Source organism: Gopherus flavomarginatus, chromosome 1, assembly GCF_025201925.1.
Source record: "Gopherus flavomarginatus isolate rGopFla2 chromosome 1, rGopFla2.mat.asm, whole genome shotgun sequence".
Taxonomy (NCBI): Eukaryota; Metazoa; Chordata; order Testudines; family Testudinidae; genus Gopherus; species Gopherus flavomarginatus.
This window is the reverse complement of record NC_066617.1, coordinates 115,215,133-115,229,292: the sequence shown is the minus strand read 5'-3', so window position 1 is coordinate 115,229,292 and position 14,160 is coordinate 115,215,133. Positions and strand designations below refer to the sequence as shown.

Sequence of the window (14,160 nt, the reverse complement as noted above, 5' to 3'; positions counted from 1 at the left end):
ATTACACTTTTTGATTCCAAGACTTCATTTTGAGCAGATTCCTATCTGAAGTGTTTCCAGATAACATGGACTTTTGCATGCCTTTATTACAGATATTTTGGAAAGGAAACAGTTATGTGTTTATTATTTATCATTGTAAAGAAAAAAGTCCTACAGAATTTAATAGAGATTAAATCAACAGGGTTTCATAGAAATTACTCTAAAATATTACATAATTTGGCAGGCAATTATTATTTCTATAGGTTTTTTTTTTATAACCACCTTGTAGAATTCTATAGTAAGGATATAATTTTACATTAAATTTTATAAGAAGGTTCAAAAAGAAATAAAATGGAGATCATTCTATATTAATTTTATATTCCTTTACAAATAAAATTCCAATTCCAATCAATTTGACTGAGGCTATGTTTACACTACAGCCTATATCACTCAGGGGTGTATATAAACCACCCCCAAAGTGAAACTAGTTATACCAACATACATGCTGGTGTGGACAGCGCTACATTGGTGAAAGAGCTTTTCCTGCTGACATATCTACCACCTCTCGCAGAGATGGTTTTATTATGCCGACAGGAGAGCTCTCACATACCAGCATAGAGCAGGGGTGGGCAAACTACAGCCAGTGGGCCGAGCCGCTTTAAGCCGGCCTGCGAGCTGCACTATGCGGCTTGGCCGTGCTCTGGCACTCCAGCTGGGGGCCGGATCACGAGGCTGGGCCCCACTCTGGATGGGCACAGGGTCAGGGGCTGCACCACGCGGCCGGGTTCTGCTAAGTCCGGGGCGCTGGGCTGGGGCTGCACCATGTGGCTCCTGGAAGCCGCAGCCTGGCCTGCTCCAGCTCTTACATGCTCCAATGGGAGCTGCAGGGGCAGTGACTGCGGATGGGGCAGTGTGCAGAGCCACCTGGCCATACCTCAGCATAGGAGCTGGAGAAGGGACATGCCACTGCTTCTGGGAGCCATTTGAGGTAAGCGCCGCTTGGAGCCTGCATCCTCTGAGCCTCTCGCCACGCCCCAACCCCCTGCCCCAGTGCTGATCCTCCTCCCATCCTCCAAACCCCTCGATCCCAGCCTGGAGCACCCTCCTGTACTCCAAACCTCTCATCCCCAGCCCCACCTCAGAACCCACACCCCCAGCCAGAACCTGCATCCCTTTCCGCATCCCAAACCTCTGCCCCAGCCCTGATCCCCCTCCCATCCTCCGAACCCCTCAGTCCCAGCCCAGAGCACCCTCCTACACCACAAACTTCTCTTCCCCAGCCGCACTCCAAATCCAATTTTGTGAGAATTCATGGCCCACCATACAATTTCTATTCCCCGCTGTTGCCCTCGGGCCAAAAGGTTTGCCCACCCCTGGCACAGAGTGTCTTCACCAGAAGCACTGCAGCAGCACAGATGCATTGGTGCAGCTGCGACGCTGCAGCACTATACGTGTAGACAAGCCCTGAGTGGATTATTTCTATTAAATTACACTTTTTTTTTTAAATTTCTGATTTTTTTTCCACTTCAGATAAGATTTCCATACATAATTTGGACCTCTAGATTATTTTATTTAAAAATAATCTTTGATCACAATATATGTTTTTTTTAAGATTTGTTTCTTTAACGTAATTTAGCACAATAACAATAAAATAAAGCTTTTTAGCTTTCCCATTAAAGTTAACATGCAAGTGGTAGTAATCATAGTAAGTGCGGCCTTTCCCTGAAACCATCTGTGTGCGGCCGAAGTGCAATGTGTTTTTCAAAGGCATGTTTCATATTCAGTTAAAGCAACTAAGACTGCAGTCTAGACCAAAAGCACCATGAGCTAATCTTTTTCATCTTTGCAAAATTACTTGGCTCTTATTCCTATATATTTATTGGCTTTCACCAAAATATTTGGCACTAGCATCTCATCATTTTTTGCTTGTGTTATTTTGATTTCTCTTCAGAGTGTTTAATAGTAATGGCAAACCCCCAAAAGTTAGGAGTCCAGGTTTGGATACACATCTGAAAGGTTGAATGCTTACAATATTTAGCATTTCAGAGCAACTTATTCACTCAAAGCACTGTAAAGATGTGAAGTAATTAATACAACACCCTTTTGAGGTAGATGGGTAAGTATTATCGACATCTGACAGATGGGGAAAATGAGAAAGAAAGCTGGAGTGACTTCCCCACACTACATACAGAGTCACTGGCAGAGTCAGGATTAGAATTCAGGACCACCAAAAGCCCAACCCTGTGCTTATTCCTTCAGATCACAGCCTCCGCTGAAATCCTGGAGCGGTTAGCATTGCTCCATTCAAGTCAATGGAGATACACCAATTGAGACTGAGGATCTGGCCCATTTTCAGATTACCTGCTGTCAGGGACACCTGTGCAATATCACTGCCTTCACAGGGTATAGAGAGGTGTATCTGACTGGCCCTTGTAATCATGTTGATAGATGAATCACAAGAAATAGAATCCAGCTCCCTCCCTCTTAACTTTATCAGCTCTGTACAGCTAACAGGAGCATAAAAGCACTAAAAATGTTTTTTGTAGTAAGTAAATTAAACAGATACAGTTGGGAATACACACACACAGACTCTGGTCAGGCCTTCACTACCGTGGTAAACTGATTTAAGCTATGCTACTCCAGTTACATGAACAACATAGCTGAAGTCGACATAGCTAGATCCACTTACTGCGGTGTCAACACTGCGCTGTGTTGATGGGAGATGCTCTCCTGCCGACTTACCTTACGCATCTCAGGGACATGGAGTACAGAAATCAATGGGCGAGCGCTCTCTATGTCTTCACCAGACCACCGCATTGATTGCAGCAGCACTGATTTAGCTCTGCAGTGAAGACGTGCCCTCTGACTCAGCAACGCACACAGCCATTTGCTTCACTGTAGGCAGTGAAATGCTTAACAGCTTTGCTGAATGAGTTGGGTGAAACTCTGGCCACATTGAAGTTAATGGGAATTTTGCCACTGATTTCATTGGGGCCAGGATTTGACTCTAATTTGGGGGGAAAAGGGATCTTCTATTAGCAGAAGTTATATCAACACCCACAGTATCTGATCTAATATTAAAGGAATGTGAGACAGGTAAGTAGGAATTCAGATCCTCGAGCTTGATTAACATATAGGTTTAAAAAAAGTGAAAAAGGGTGCCAGGGGGAGTGAAAATGCATAACATTACATCCAGTGAAAAATGAATAAAGGACGAGAATAATGCCAAAGGCAGGCATATAATAAAACCCTATCTTCAAATTATTACTCTGTGGGGGAAGGTAAGTTCTCTTCAGAATTATTCAGGGTCACAATCTCATGAAAATTGCACAAACTTCATTACCATAATATAGATCAGTTTCTAGTATTTAATTAGTATATTGCAAATGTTAATGGATGGGGTTATACTAAGCGAAGTGGACACATTAGCAAGGATAGGCAGCAATTTGCTTTTTGTTGTTTAAAGTACAGCATGTCAAAACAAAAGCTTCATGGGGCACTTGGTTTTGTAATAATTTTTAAGAAAAAGCTGATACAAAGAGACTGATCCTTTTGAGAAACCTAGACCATTTTGTCTAGATACTGACTTTCTTACTGATTCCTATTTAGAAATTTAGTAAGGTGGCAGAGACATTTACAAGTATTGATCTTACAATGTACCGTGGTGTACTTCTGATTCACTAAACAACCATGGCTAAAAGCAATGCACAGGTTCTGGCAGAATCATGCAATCTGCAAGGCAGAGTGTGCTGCTCTTTAACAGACAGCATCGTATTGATTCACCACTGCAGGGATAAGGTGGTACAGTTTACTCCCTGTTGGGCCTAAGGTGGTAGTTGCAATGGATGGAGGGACGCATAGAGGGATGCATAGTCAGATGGCAGTAATTCTGCCACTGTGCTGCCGGGGTTCAACCACTGGAGAGCAGCTTTTATTTTCATCTTGGGCTCCCTAGGACCCCAACATATAGGACTTCACTATCAAAAGTTGCCTGGGAATGTACTGAATCAGTAATGTAATCAAAATCTGGACACAGGACACTGTTACTGTAATTGATGCATCAGGTCACAGGACCTCCCCCTTTGATGTAAAAGGTCAGTTTCCTGGCCTATCATCTGCATTCCTCCTGACTGGCTATATGGTTTACTTCTAACAGAACTTCCATCACTTAAATTTCTGCAAATATATGTCTGAATGCAAAGCACATACACAGGGACTAGTGGTGATCTGACTGACCCTGAGTTGATCATATCACACTCTCTGCAATAAATATGTGCAACTTTCAACACTTTCATTTAATTTCATCTTTGTTGCAAAAAAAATGATTGCAAACTCCATGGACTGTTAAAGTGGGAAGGTTCTCGTGACCGGTAAAAACAAGCAGTGACATAACTATCTGAGCCAGGAGAATAACTGATTGCTTCTGGAGTTTAAACGTTGTAATATTTAACACACAGGCACTCGATCCAGAAACTATGCACACACTTAGCAGGCTCAAGTGGTTGGCTATTTTTAGCAGGGCGGTTCTCTAAAAATCTTGAAGCAAATTAGAAAACAAATGCATAGTAAATAAACAAACAAAAAACCAACAGCCAGGAGCCACTGAAATAGGAGTTGTGCAAAAAGTTGAGCAAACCAGAGGAATAGCTCCTACAATAAGGGTCCAGTCCTGAGAAGTCCAGAGAACCCCCAACTCCCATTACAGTAAATGGGAGGTCAGAGTGTTTAGCACTGCATCAGAGGTGTTCACCGTCACACTATGTGTGTCCAATTGTTCCCCTGAAAAGCAACTGCAGTCAGGAGCTAAAGATCCAGGTTATGTTCAGTTACATTCTTCATGACTAGGAATAATAAGATTAACTGTTCTTTTCATTTTAAATGCAATTGTGATGTTTTGCACTAAGTGGACCAGGTTTTCAGAGTGGCCAACACTTGCAGTTAGAGCCAGATTTCCAAAAGAGGTCACAGCATTCAGTGTTCTGAATCTTCTGAGAATCTGGTCACTTATTTTGGACCCTAAATGGGAGCAAGCTTTTCTGAAACTCTGTCCTATGAATTCTATCCTGCCCCAATCTCCACTTATGTTTACAGCTGGTTGGGAAATTATTATCCTGTGAAAATTTTTAACAAAATTTTAATTTTTTTTTTTTATTTTTTTCAGGCTTTTGAAGATGTACACAAAGTCCTGGAAGGCAGGGTCAAACTCTACAACTAGTGCATGATCAAAAGGTTGTACAATTCCCTATTTTCCTAAGACAAATTAAATTAACGTGAGGGTAAGAATCCTCCAACATTTCCTTTTTGTTTACAAACCTTTTACTTAAATCCTCAGGTCTTTATTCACTACACTTGAAATTTTGCCCTTGTAAGGACTGAATAAATTGGAGTAAGGAGTTCAGGATGTGATCCGCAGATTGCAATGTGTACAACTGTGACACGCACACAAATATTTATAAAAGGCTTTCATTTCAAAAGGGGGTGGAAGAGCACCTTTAAATATAATCAAGACTAATACTGTCATCAATGTGTTTTCCACACATTGAGTCAGCTTTCTCACCTCAAAAAAAATCTTTCAAATGGGGTAAAATATTCCAATTTAGTAACTGATGTTAGAGCAAAAATAGAACAAAACTCAAGAAAACTATATTGCATTTGGCAAAATGCAGGCAATGAAACAGTTGCTAAAGAATGTTCCAAATAAAGAACACTGCCTCTCTTTCTCTTATATCCTCAATATTATGTTCCATGTTCCTCAGGGGGCTGGGGATGGGGGGGAATAAAGAGATGGGGGGGAATAAAGAGAAGAAACTATGGTTTCACAATAGTTATGAATGCTCATGGAAGGCTAACACTCCCCCATCAATCTGTTTTATAGAGAGAGACAGAAAGAGTGCTCATTGGTATTCAATAACTTTGCAAGCAGTAAATTTAGTTCTCAACACTCTTGTGTATATAATTTTTTGAGCATCCCTCCTTCTCCTACAAAGAACCTGGTGACAGAGAGTGAGAACTGTCCACACTCCTCCTTTGACATGTGAATTAATGACCATGTTAGTTTTTCATTTTAAATTTCAGTTCAGTGGCCTGCCACCTCAGGGTGAAAAAAGGTCGTGAATAAGGAAATGAATGGTCTAGTGGTCTGAAAACAAAACAGGACCCAGGGACTCTGACACATACTCACTCTTAGCGTTTAGCATTTAACCTCTCCATCTCAGTATCTCCTCCTAAAAAAGGGAGTCACTTTAATTACCTACTTCACAGGTTGTATGTTTGCAAAGCCCATAGAAGGATGAAAAACATCATATAAGCAGTGTTCCTGTGCACATATTAAATATGTTAATATTCCTTCCATAAAGACCTCCTGGAGCATTGCCCATTTTCCTCCTTCATTACCACCAACTTCAAAAGGCACGTCATGATATCAGTAACCTCATTCGGAGAAGAGCTAGATGCTGGTGTCTGCAGCACTCCAAGCCCTTACTCTTTCCACAGCCAGAAAAGTGAGAGAACAGCACAGCAGTGTGTTAGAAGCTGGGCTGGCTGTTTCTCAATATCTATTTGAAACAGCTTTGATGTGTTTCTCCATTTAAAATGACAGACAGTAATGAGAATCACGAGCTGTGGTGACGATTCCCAGCATAACTCAAGAGGGCCAAATCTACTCACTTTACTCACGTGAACAGTCTCACAGAACTCAAGGGGGTTACTTCTGTGAATAAGGTAAGCAGGATTTGGCCCATAAAACAAACTGATATAATAGGAGACAGGAATACATCTCAGCTATGTAAAACTATAGACTCTGGTCCCAGTCTAGCGAAGACCAGAGAATAGGCCTATTGAAGTCCATGGGACTACTTAGAGGCATAATATTAAGTAGAAACATGAGCCTTTGCAGGATCAGGACTACAGAGAACATTTTTCTAGGTTTTCTAGTTTTGTTTGCTTTTTCAGCCATCTAGTTTTAAAAAGCAGGGGGAATAGAGCAGTTATTTCAGACAGCATCAAGCAATTTGGGGTGAAGCTTAGGGCCATCAGCTCTAAGTTCAGTCACCATGAAAGATAATGGGAACTGAGTATGCACCTTATGGCAAAACTCAGTTCTTAGAATGGAAACATGCTACAATGCTATGAAATGTAATGATTTTTATGGGTGGATCAAGCAGGCAATCACCAGTTGCATCTTGGGTGGTTGGCCTTTCCTACTGCTTCAGCCTTAGATCTGGATATGATGGAGATACAAGGAGCAGTTCAAAACTATGCTGCTTGCAAGAGCAGCAAGAAACACCAGAACCCCCTAGCAGCTAGTCAGTCCAGAATGTAAATGGGATCTAGGTGGAAACTAAGGTGAACTCAAATTTAGAGTTACCATTGAGGAAGGTGTGGGAGTCTTTCCCCACCCCCATCAACTAGACTATAAACTCTTTCATAGGCCTTGATCCTGCAAGGACAATGGGACTGTGTGGGTGAAACAGTCCACTTGCAGAATCAGAGACTTGTCAACTTTTTAGGAGATGGACCTTGTCTTCCTTTGTGATTGTACTGAATCTAGCAAAATGGGCCCACCCCTTGGCTATTAATAATAGATAAACTGTAATAATAATGGTTAACCCTATAAATACTGTGCTTAAATTAGAGAACATGGACAATTTACGTTGACAATATTGCTTAGGGAAGCAGGAAGATTCGTACAAACACAAAAGGACAACGTACAAGAAACAACATGCTGCTTCCCTTTATACAGATACTTTCAACTACATTCAAAAAAATTCGTAACAATGGAATGGAACTAGGTTTGATTCTGCCAAGTAACCTGACTTGACAGGCTACACATTTTTTGATGTTGCGGCTCAAAAATTCAAAGGCATATTGTGTTTGGATGAAAAATAAATAAAATATAATGTGTGAATCACAATAATAGGCAAAAAATAAAAAAATCTTACCTGCTTTTACAAAACGGGTGAGAGGGTCTCATTATAAAGGAATTCAATTGCAGTAATTACCTTGGCATGTAAAGGACTCGCTCTGCCACCACAAACCCCACCCTGAAGAAGAGGTTGCTGGCTGGGATAAATGGGAAAACCAGGAACAACAAGCCAACTAAAACTTCTCTATGTTCCAGTTTCTGCAACAACACAATAGTGAATCGCATGTGAATGAAAAAGAAATCCAACTTCCAATCAACATTAAGTTGCTCCTCTTCCATTTTCAGATTTTTATTAATGAAATAAATTAATCAGATTAATGACTGATCAATATACTGCATTGAAAACAGGAATTATTCCACACTGCAGTTCCTCTGCATTTACATTTTGTTTGTTTTCTGTACATCTGACATACCCATAACACATGTTTATTGTTGGAATTACACAAACATCAGATACAACACAGTGTGTCTTACTCTTGGCAACTTTTTTTTTACTGTACATAGATACTTAAGATTGTAACTATCTGCAACTGAAGTATTATATATAAAAATAGTTTGGATGTACACACAGACACACGTGTTCAGTCTCAAGTCTTTACAATTAAGAAGCAGCAGCTAAATCTGTGATGTTCTATATGAAGAAAATTAACTAAAAACTGCATATTAATATAGCCTTTTTATCCCTTTGTAAAAAATATCTAAAATTTAAATTATATTTTACCATACAAGATACTTATGTCCAATACACTGTTCAACATTTGAGGCATTCTGTATATTAATATTAATGTCTTTGGTCCATATTGCTGTTTATAATGTTTGCTTGCTATGAGAGGAGAAATGAAAGTGTCACACGTGATTTTGTCAAAACTATTGTGATTTGCACAGCTGCTCCAAATATTGCCAGACTGCAAAGGCCTCAGTCCTGATTTGGAGAGACCACAGCCTTTAGAGATGAAAGACAATTCCACTTCTCTACTAGCTCCAGTCCAACTGGATGAATCAATTTGTAATGTCTGTTGTTGCTCACTACAAATTAAGGTAATCAAACTCATTATTTAAAACCTGAGAATTTAGGTTTCTTTAGATGAAAGAACAGCATTTAGTTTGTTAAATCACCCAGCCTAGACATTTGTGCTTTCTTATGCTGGCCAATAATACCCTAGTTTAATCAGCTGTTGTTGTATCATGCCTAAATGATGGGGATTTTATTTTGAGAGGTCTAGCTTTGTAACATTTAAAGGCAGATGCAAATTGACTCACTTAATCTTTTCAGCTTTTCTAATCATTCTGGTCTATTTCTCAGTGCTGGAGAGCCTATTTGCCTTACAAAGCTTTACATGAAGGGATCTAAAAATGGAAATATCAAACAAGGCATAGGTAGTAGCATGCAGCCCATCAAAAGACATAAGGCCAAACTCTGCTCTCACTTACACCAGTGCAATCTGCTTTGGCACTGCACTGGTGTAACAGACATTGGCCCACAGCATAACAGTAATTGCTAGATTTCATCACATATGCATTATGTTTATTGAGTGTATAACACTTGCAGTGCTATAAATAAATTGACTGCAACCGTTCCTTATGTTAAGTGCCTAAGCTCCCATATACAGCAATACTAGCAAGTTGAAGTAAACACCATGTCAAGCACAATACTGATTATACTTCCCACAAACTCTACCTTTTACTAAAAATTAAGATTCATGAAATTTGCAGTTACCACACTTCGCAAAACTGGTGAGAAATCTCTGAAGAAAGAACCCCCACAGGACTAGCATGCATTGTGCAATGCAGGAGGGAAAAAATAAACACTGTCTAAAAAAGTAACCAAGAGGAAGATGAGGAGTCTCAATTATAGACTTTTCCTTGCCACAGATGCAAGAGAAAGCAGTACAATATCATTACTTTTAAAAAAAAAATAATCACTTTTTTGGTAAAATTTTTCATATTAGAAAAAAGTCCATTTATCATCAATAAAACTTTTTGACTGAAAAATGCCAACCAGCAGCAGTTGCCACAAGGATTGTTGTACAATCACAAATGGGAGGGGAAGTGGTCTGTGCAGTTGTCCACAGAATGGAAGGTGGTCCATGAGAACCTCTCCATCAAGATTTTTTAATTAAGAAAAACGTTCGAGAACTATTGAATTAAGGTTCCCAACTTCATTGCAGAGAAGGGAAATCTTGTTATTCTCATTGAACAGATAAGACACAGAGTAAAAACTCATCTTGTCCTCTCTTTAATACACTTAAACAGACACCACGATCATCCTGCAAGAACTTTGCATAGAGCCCACAATAAAACATTATGAATTTTCTTTGCAGCCACAGTAGCAAAGTGAGATACACTGTTCACAGAGCTCAGACTGAGATCAGTCCATAAAGTTGACGAACAAAGAGATGTATTGCAAGGACACGGAATTACAAGAACAATCAAATTCCATTCAAACTACAGGAAGAAGAAAACAAATAAATCAAACGTACGTTGAACCGAAAAGAGTAAGATACATAAATCGGTTAGACTGAAGTGAGGAATCTAATCTCCTCACTTCTCTGTATAAAGTATCGCAGCACTATCCAGACGCCACGGAGCCTTGGTCATTCAATCCCTCTGGCAGGGTTCACAAAGAGTGTCACAACAAGCATCTACCATCAAAGAGGGGCACAGCATATGTGCAAAAGACCCCAGTGACACTAGCATCAATATCGTGAAAACACTATGATGCTAATTACTTCTAAAATCAATAATATTATTTGACAGCTGACAGTGCCTTTTTTAAGGAAGTCAGCTCAGGCTGAAGAGTTCATTGAGAGGCTGGTTCCTGAAGGCCTTTAGATCTGAAAGTATTAGAATCAATGTTATTTGACTCCATTCAAACTCTCTCTTTACAAGGCAAATCTTAGGGTCAAAACTCTTTTAAATTCTTCTACTCACTTTTTCTACCCTAGTGTTGTAGAATAACACCCCAAAGGCAGCAATGAATCAGTCTACTTTTCTGCAGAGGAACTGAAGAACATTTTTACCTGTCAGCATGGCACTAATTTAAAAAAACAACAAAAACAAATAAGAGGGATAAGTCAGAATAGACTGGTCTAATGGGTTACAGCATGGGGTTTTCACTTTGGGAAATTTTGGTTCAAATCCTGAATCAAGGTCCAAAGTTTGATGTGATGGTCCTGTCTAGAATACAGATTGCCAAATATTGGAATAGTTGGTGCGGCTGCAAGTCATTTGACATGCGTTAGCTTTGTGTGGGCTAAGCACAGGACTAATTGCCTGGTGTACTCGGTCTATCTTAAAACAAACTCATTATTTAAAAGCAGAGAATTTAGGTTTCTTTAGATGACTTTAATGAGCACTAAAATTCTCTTACAGACTTAAGGAAAAATGAAAGAGGAAAGAGAAAGAGAAGGAACACAATAAATAGCTAAAGAACTTGAAAGGAGCTTATGTACTATGGGCGATATTCCTGGCCCTAATGAAGTTAATTGGAAAACTCTCACTGATTTCAACAGGGCCAGAATTTCAGCCTCTCTCTCTTTTCCAAGCAAGTTTATTTAGTATGCCTAACTGTTAACCTCTCTTCCTCAGGAGAGGCTGCCAGTTTCAACAACTGAAGACAGAACTGAATCAGAGGATTCAGAAACCAACACTGCAGATCTTTAGAAAGTGGGAAGAGAGGGACCTTATTTCAAGAACAGTTCTTAAGAAATTGCCCCCAAAACATAATTAATTGCAAAAGAACATGGCGTTTGCTACATTTCTGAGGTGGGATACTTCAGATATTTATACCATTTATTTGGCTGACGGTTTGTTTAGAACACACCGTTTTTATTACTCTGTAGCATGGGCCAATTTAGGGACAAGCTGGGCTGCAGAACATGGTAGAACCCCCAGCTTCACCCACATCCCTAGAGCACTATTTGAAGCTTCAGAAAAGGGCAGCTATCTGATTCTCTATTTTTCCTGTTTTCTTAAAATGCAGTCTTTGGGCTAGACATTAGCAATCACTTTGTTCTAACAAGAGCCAGCTCTTTCTGCCTGGATAAAGACATTTCATTCTTTTGGAAATATAATGCTGAGGTCTTTATAGGCACTCCAAATGACTTTATTTGCATGGCAGAGACCTTTGAATTAATCTTAAAACTCCCTGGTTTGTTGACAACATGCCAGATTTATTTGAATGAAAGTAATATCATTTATCCAATGTAATTTTTGTATTATTATTCATATGTCTGCCTATTATTGCTACTTGGAAGGTTTGGTCTCCTTTACTCTAATCAAAAATCAACAAAAAAGGATTTTAAAAATCTGCGAAGTTTCACTCTCTTATCAAAGATTCAAAAGATTTAAGTTCTCTTCGTATAAGCGAGACAAGAATTAGTCACACTATATTAAACACAATTGAAGAGAATTCTCTGACTCATTCTGAGTCCAAATATATGAAAAGAGAAATAAGGTTTATTAAATTGCTAGTCGGGCAACTTTAAAAAAAAAAAATAAAAGAGGAAGGGGCTGAAACTACTAGGTTAACTCCTGAGATTGAACTTCCAGAAGAACATACTCTGTATCCTCAGATTCCTGAGCTATTAAATCACAATACTCTTCTCAAAGCAAGACCTCAGAGGAAAAAAGTAGGGTCTCTCTAAACTGAGCTTGAGCTACCTGTCCTAAGTATTGCACTTTGAAAGTCCACATCCCTTCACTGAGAACCCCTTTCTGGGTGTCATGGTATAATTCCCCACTCTGAACCTTAGCGTCCAAAAGATGAGGTACCAGCATGAATTCCTCTAAGCTTAATTACGAGCTTAGTACTTGTAGCGCTGCCACCAACCAGGAATTCCAGTGCCTGGTACACTCTGGTCCCCCCAAAACCCTGCCTGGGGACCCCCAAGACCCAGACCCTCTGGATCTTAACACAAGGAAAGTAAACCCTTTCCCCCACCGTTGCCTCTCCCAGGCTTCCCCTCCCTGGGTTACCCTGGAAGATCACTGTGATTCAAACTCCTTGAATCTTAAAACAGAGAGGAAAATGCACCTTCCCCCCTCCTTCTCTCTCCCCCTGCCAGACTCACCCTGAGAGAGAAAGTAATCCTAACACAGAGAGAAATTAACCTTTCTCTCCCCCTTCCCTCCTTTCTACCCACCAAGTCCCTGGTGAATCCAGACCCCGTCCCCGGGGTCTCACACCAGAATAAAAAAAAAAAATCAGGTTCTTAAACAAGAAAAGATTTTAATTAAAGAAAGAAAAAAAACTGTAAAAATTATCTTTGTAAATTTAAGATGGAATATGTTACAGGGTGTAGAACTGATAAATGAAATTGTTTTTAATTTATTAATGTAACTTCTGTTCACTACACTTGCCTACACTTTAACTTCTGTTCCATATTGTAATTCAAATCCCATTTTAAAACACTCACTCCATTTTGTAAAAGCTTCCTCCAGCCTTCATTTTTGCAAACCCTGCTGTAATCTTATTAGTTTAGTTTAGATGTGTGAATGAGGTATGTATGGATGATGGAATCAACCTCCAGCCCCAGCCTGTCCTGATGAGATAAAGTTCAAATACCAACGGCTGAAGACCTAGACAACAGCCCTAAACAAAGTAAGAAGCATCCACCCTAAAAGGAAAAGGACAACAGAACAACAGAAGGAAGATCAAAGCCAGGTTCAAGGCTGAAAGTCACGCCTGCAATTGATGGGTGATCAATCCAAACCCAAAGGCAGCGTGACACAGCAAGACTTATAGACTTTGAATCCAAACTAAAAGCCTATAAAAAAGAAGGGTGAGATGAGAGACTCTGGGTAACATTCTCCTACCAACATGGAAGGACATCAGTGCCTGCCCAAGAGAGATCCAGCTTGTCCTTGTGTCCGGCTTTCCTGGCCAGTTAGCTGCCACAAGCTACGAACCCAAGCTACAAAATCAAGCTATGAACTTAAGCTATCTTCAGGACTGGTAACTATGCAGCAGCTGCAGACATCTGATGGATGGATGGATATGTGTGTGTGTGTGTGTGTGTGTGTGTGTGTGTGTGTGTGTGTGTGTGTGTGTGTGTGTGTATTAGGTATAATGTGTGTGTATAAGAATTAAGATATTAGTTATTAGCCATAAATCAAATTATCATAATAAATGTGGTATCTTTGTCTTGCCCCCTGAAAAGATCCTGTGTAGTTTTGTCTGTACAACAAGGGGCCTTTCAGCTATAGACACTGGGAATATCCTCCCAGCCTAAGTATACAAGTACAAATTAAAAGCC

The 14,160-nt window shown here is 39.9% G+C and overlaps 1 protein-coding gene across 8 annotated transcripts in view; it reads right to left on the bottom strand.

Annotated features, from left to right (window-relative positions):
- TMTC1 (transmembrane O-mannosyltransferase targeting cadherins 1) overlaps positions 1 to 14,160 on the bottom strand; it is a 214,191-nt gene that overhangs the window by 89,604 nt on the left and 110,427 nt on the right. For 6 of the 8 annotated variants that reach the window (XM_050918180.1, XM_050918178.1, XM_050918179.1 and 3 more), the window contains one exon: positions 7,980 to 8,101. The exons of the other annotated variants lie outside the window; for them this stretch is intronic. In XM_050918180.1, the coding sequence (XP_050774137.1) occupies positions 7,980 to 8,101 (122 nt within the window). The remainder of the gene's footprint in view (positions 1 to 7,979; positions 8,102 to 14,160) is intronic. 8 annotated transcript variants of the gene reach the window in all.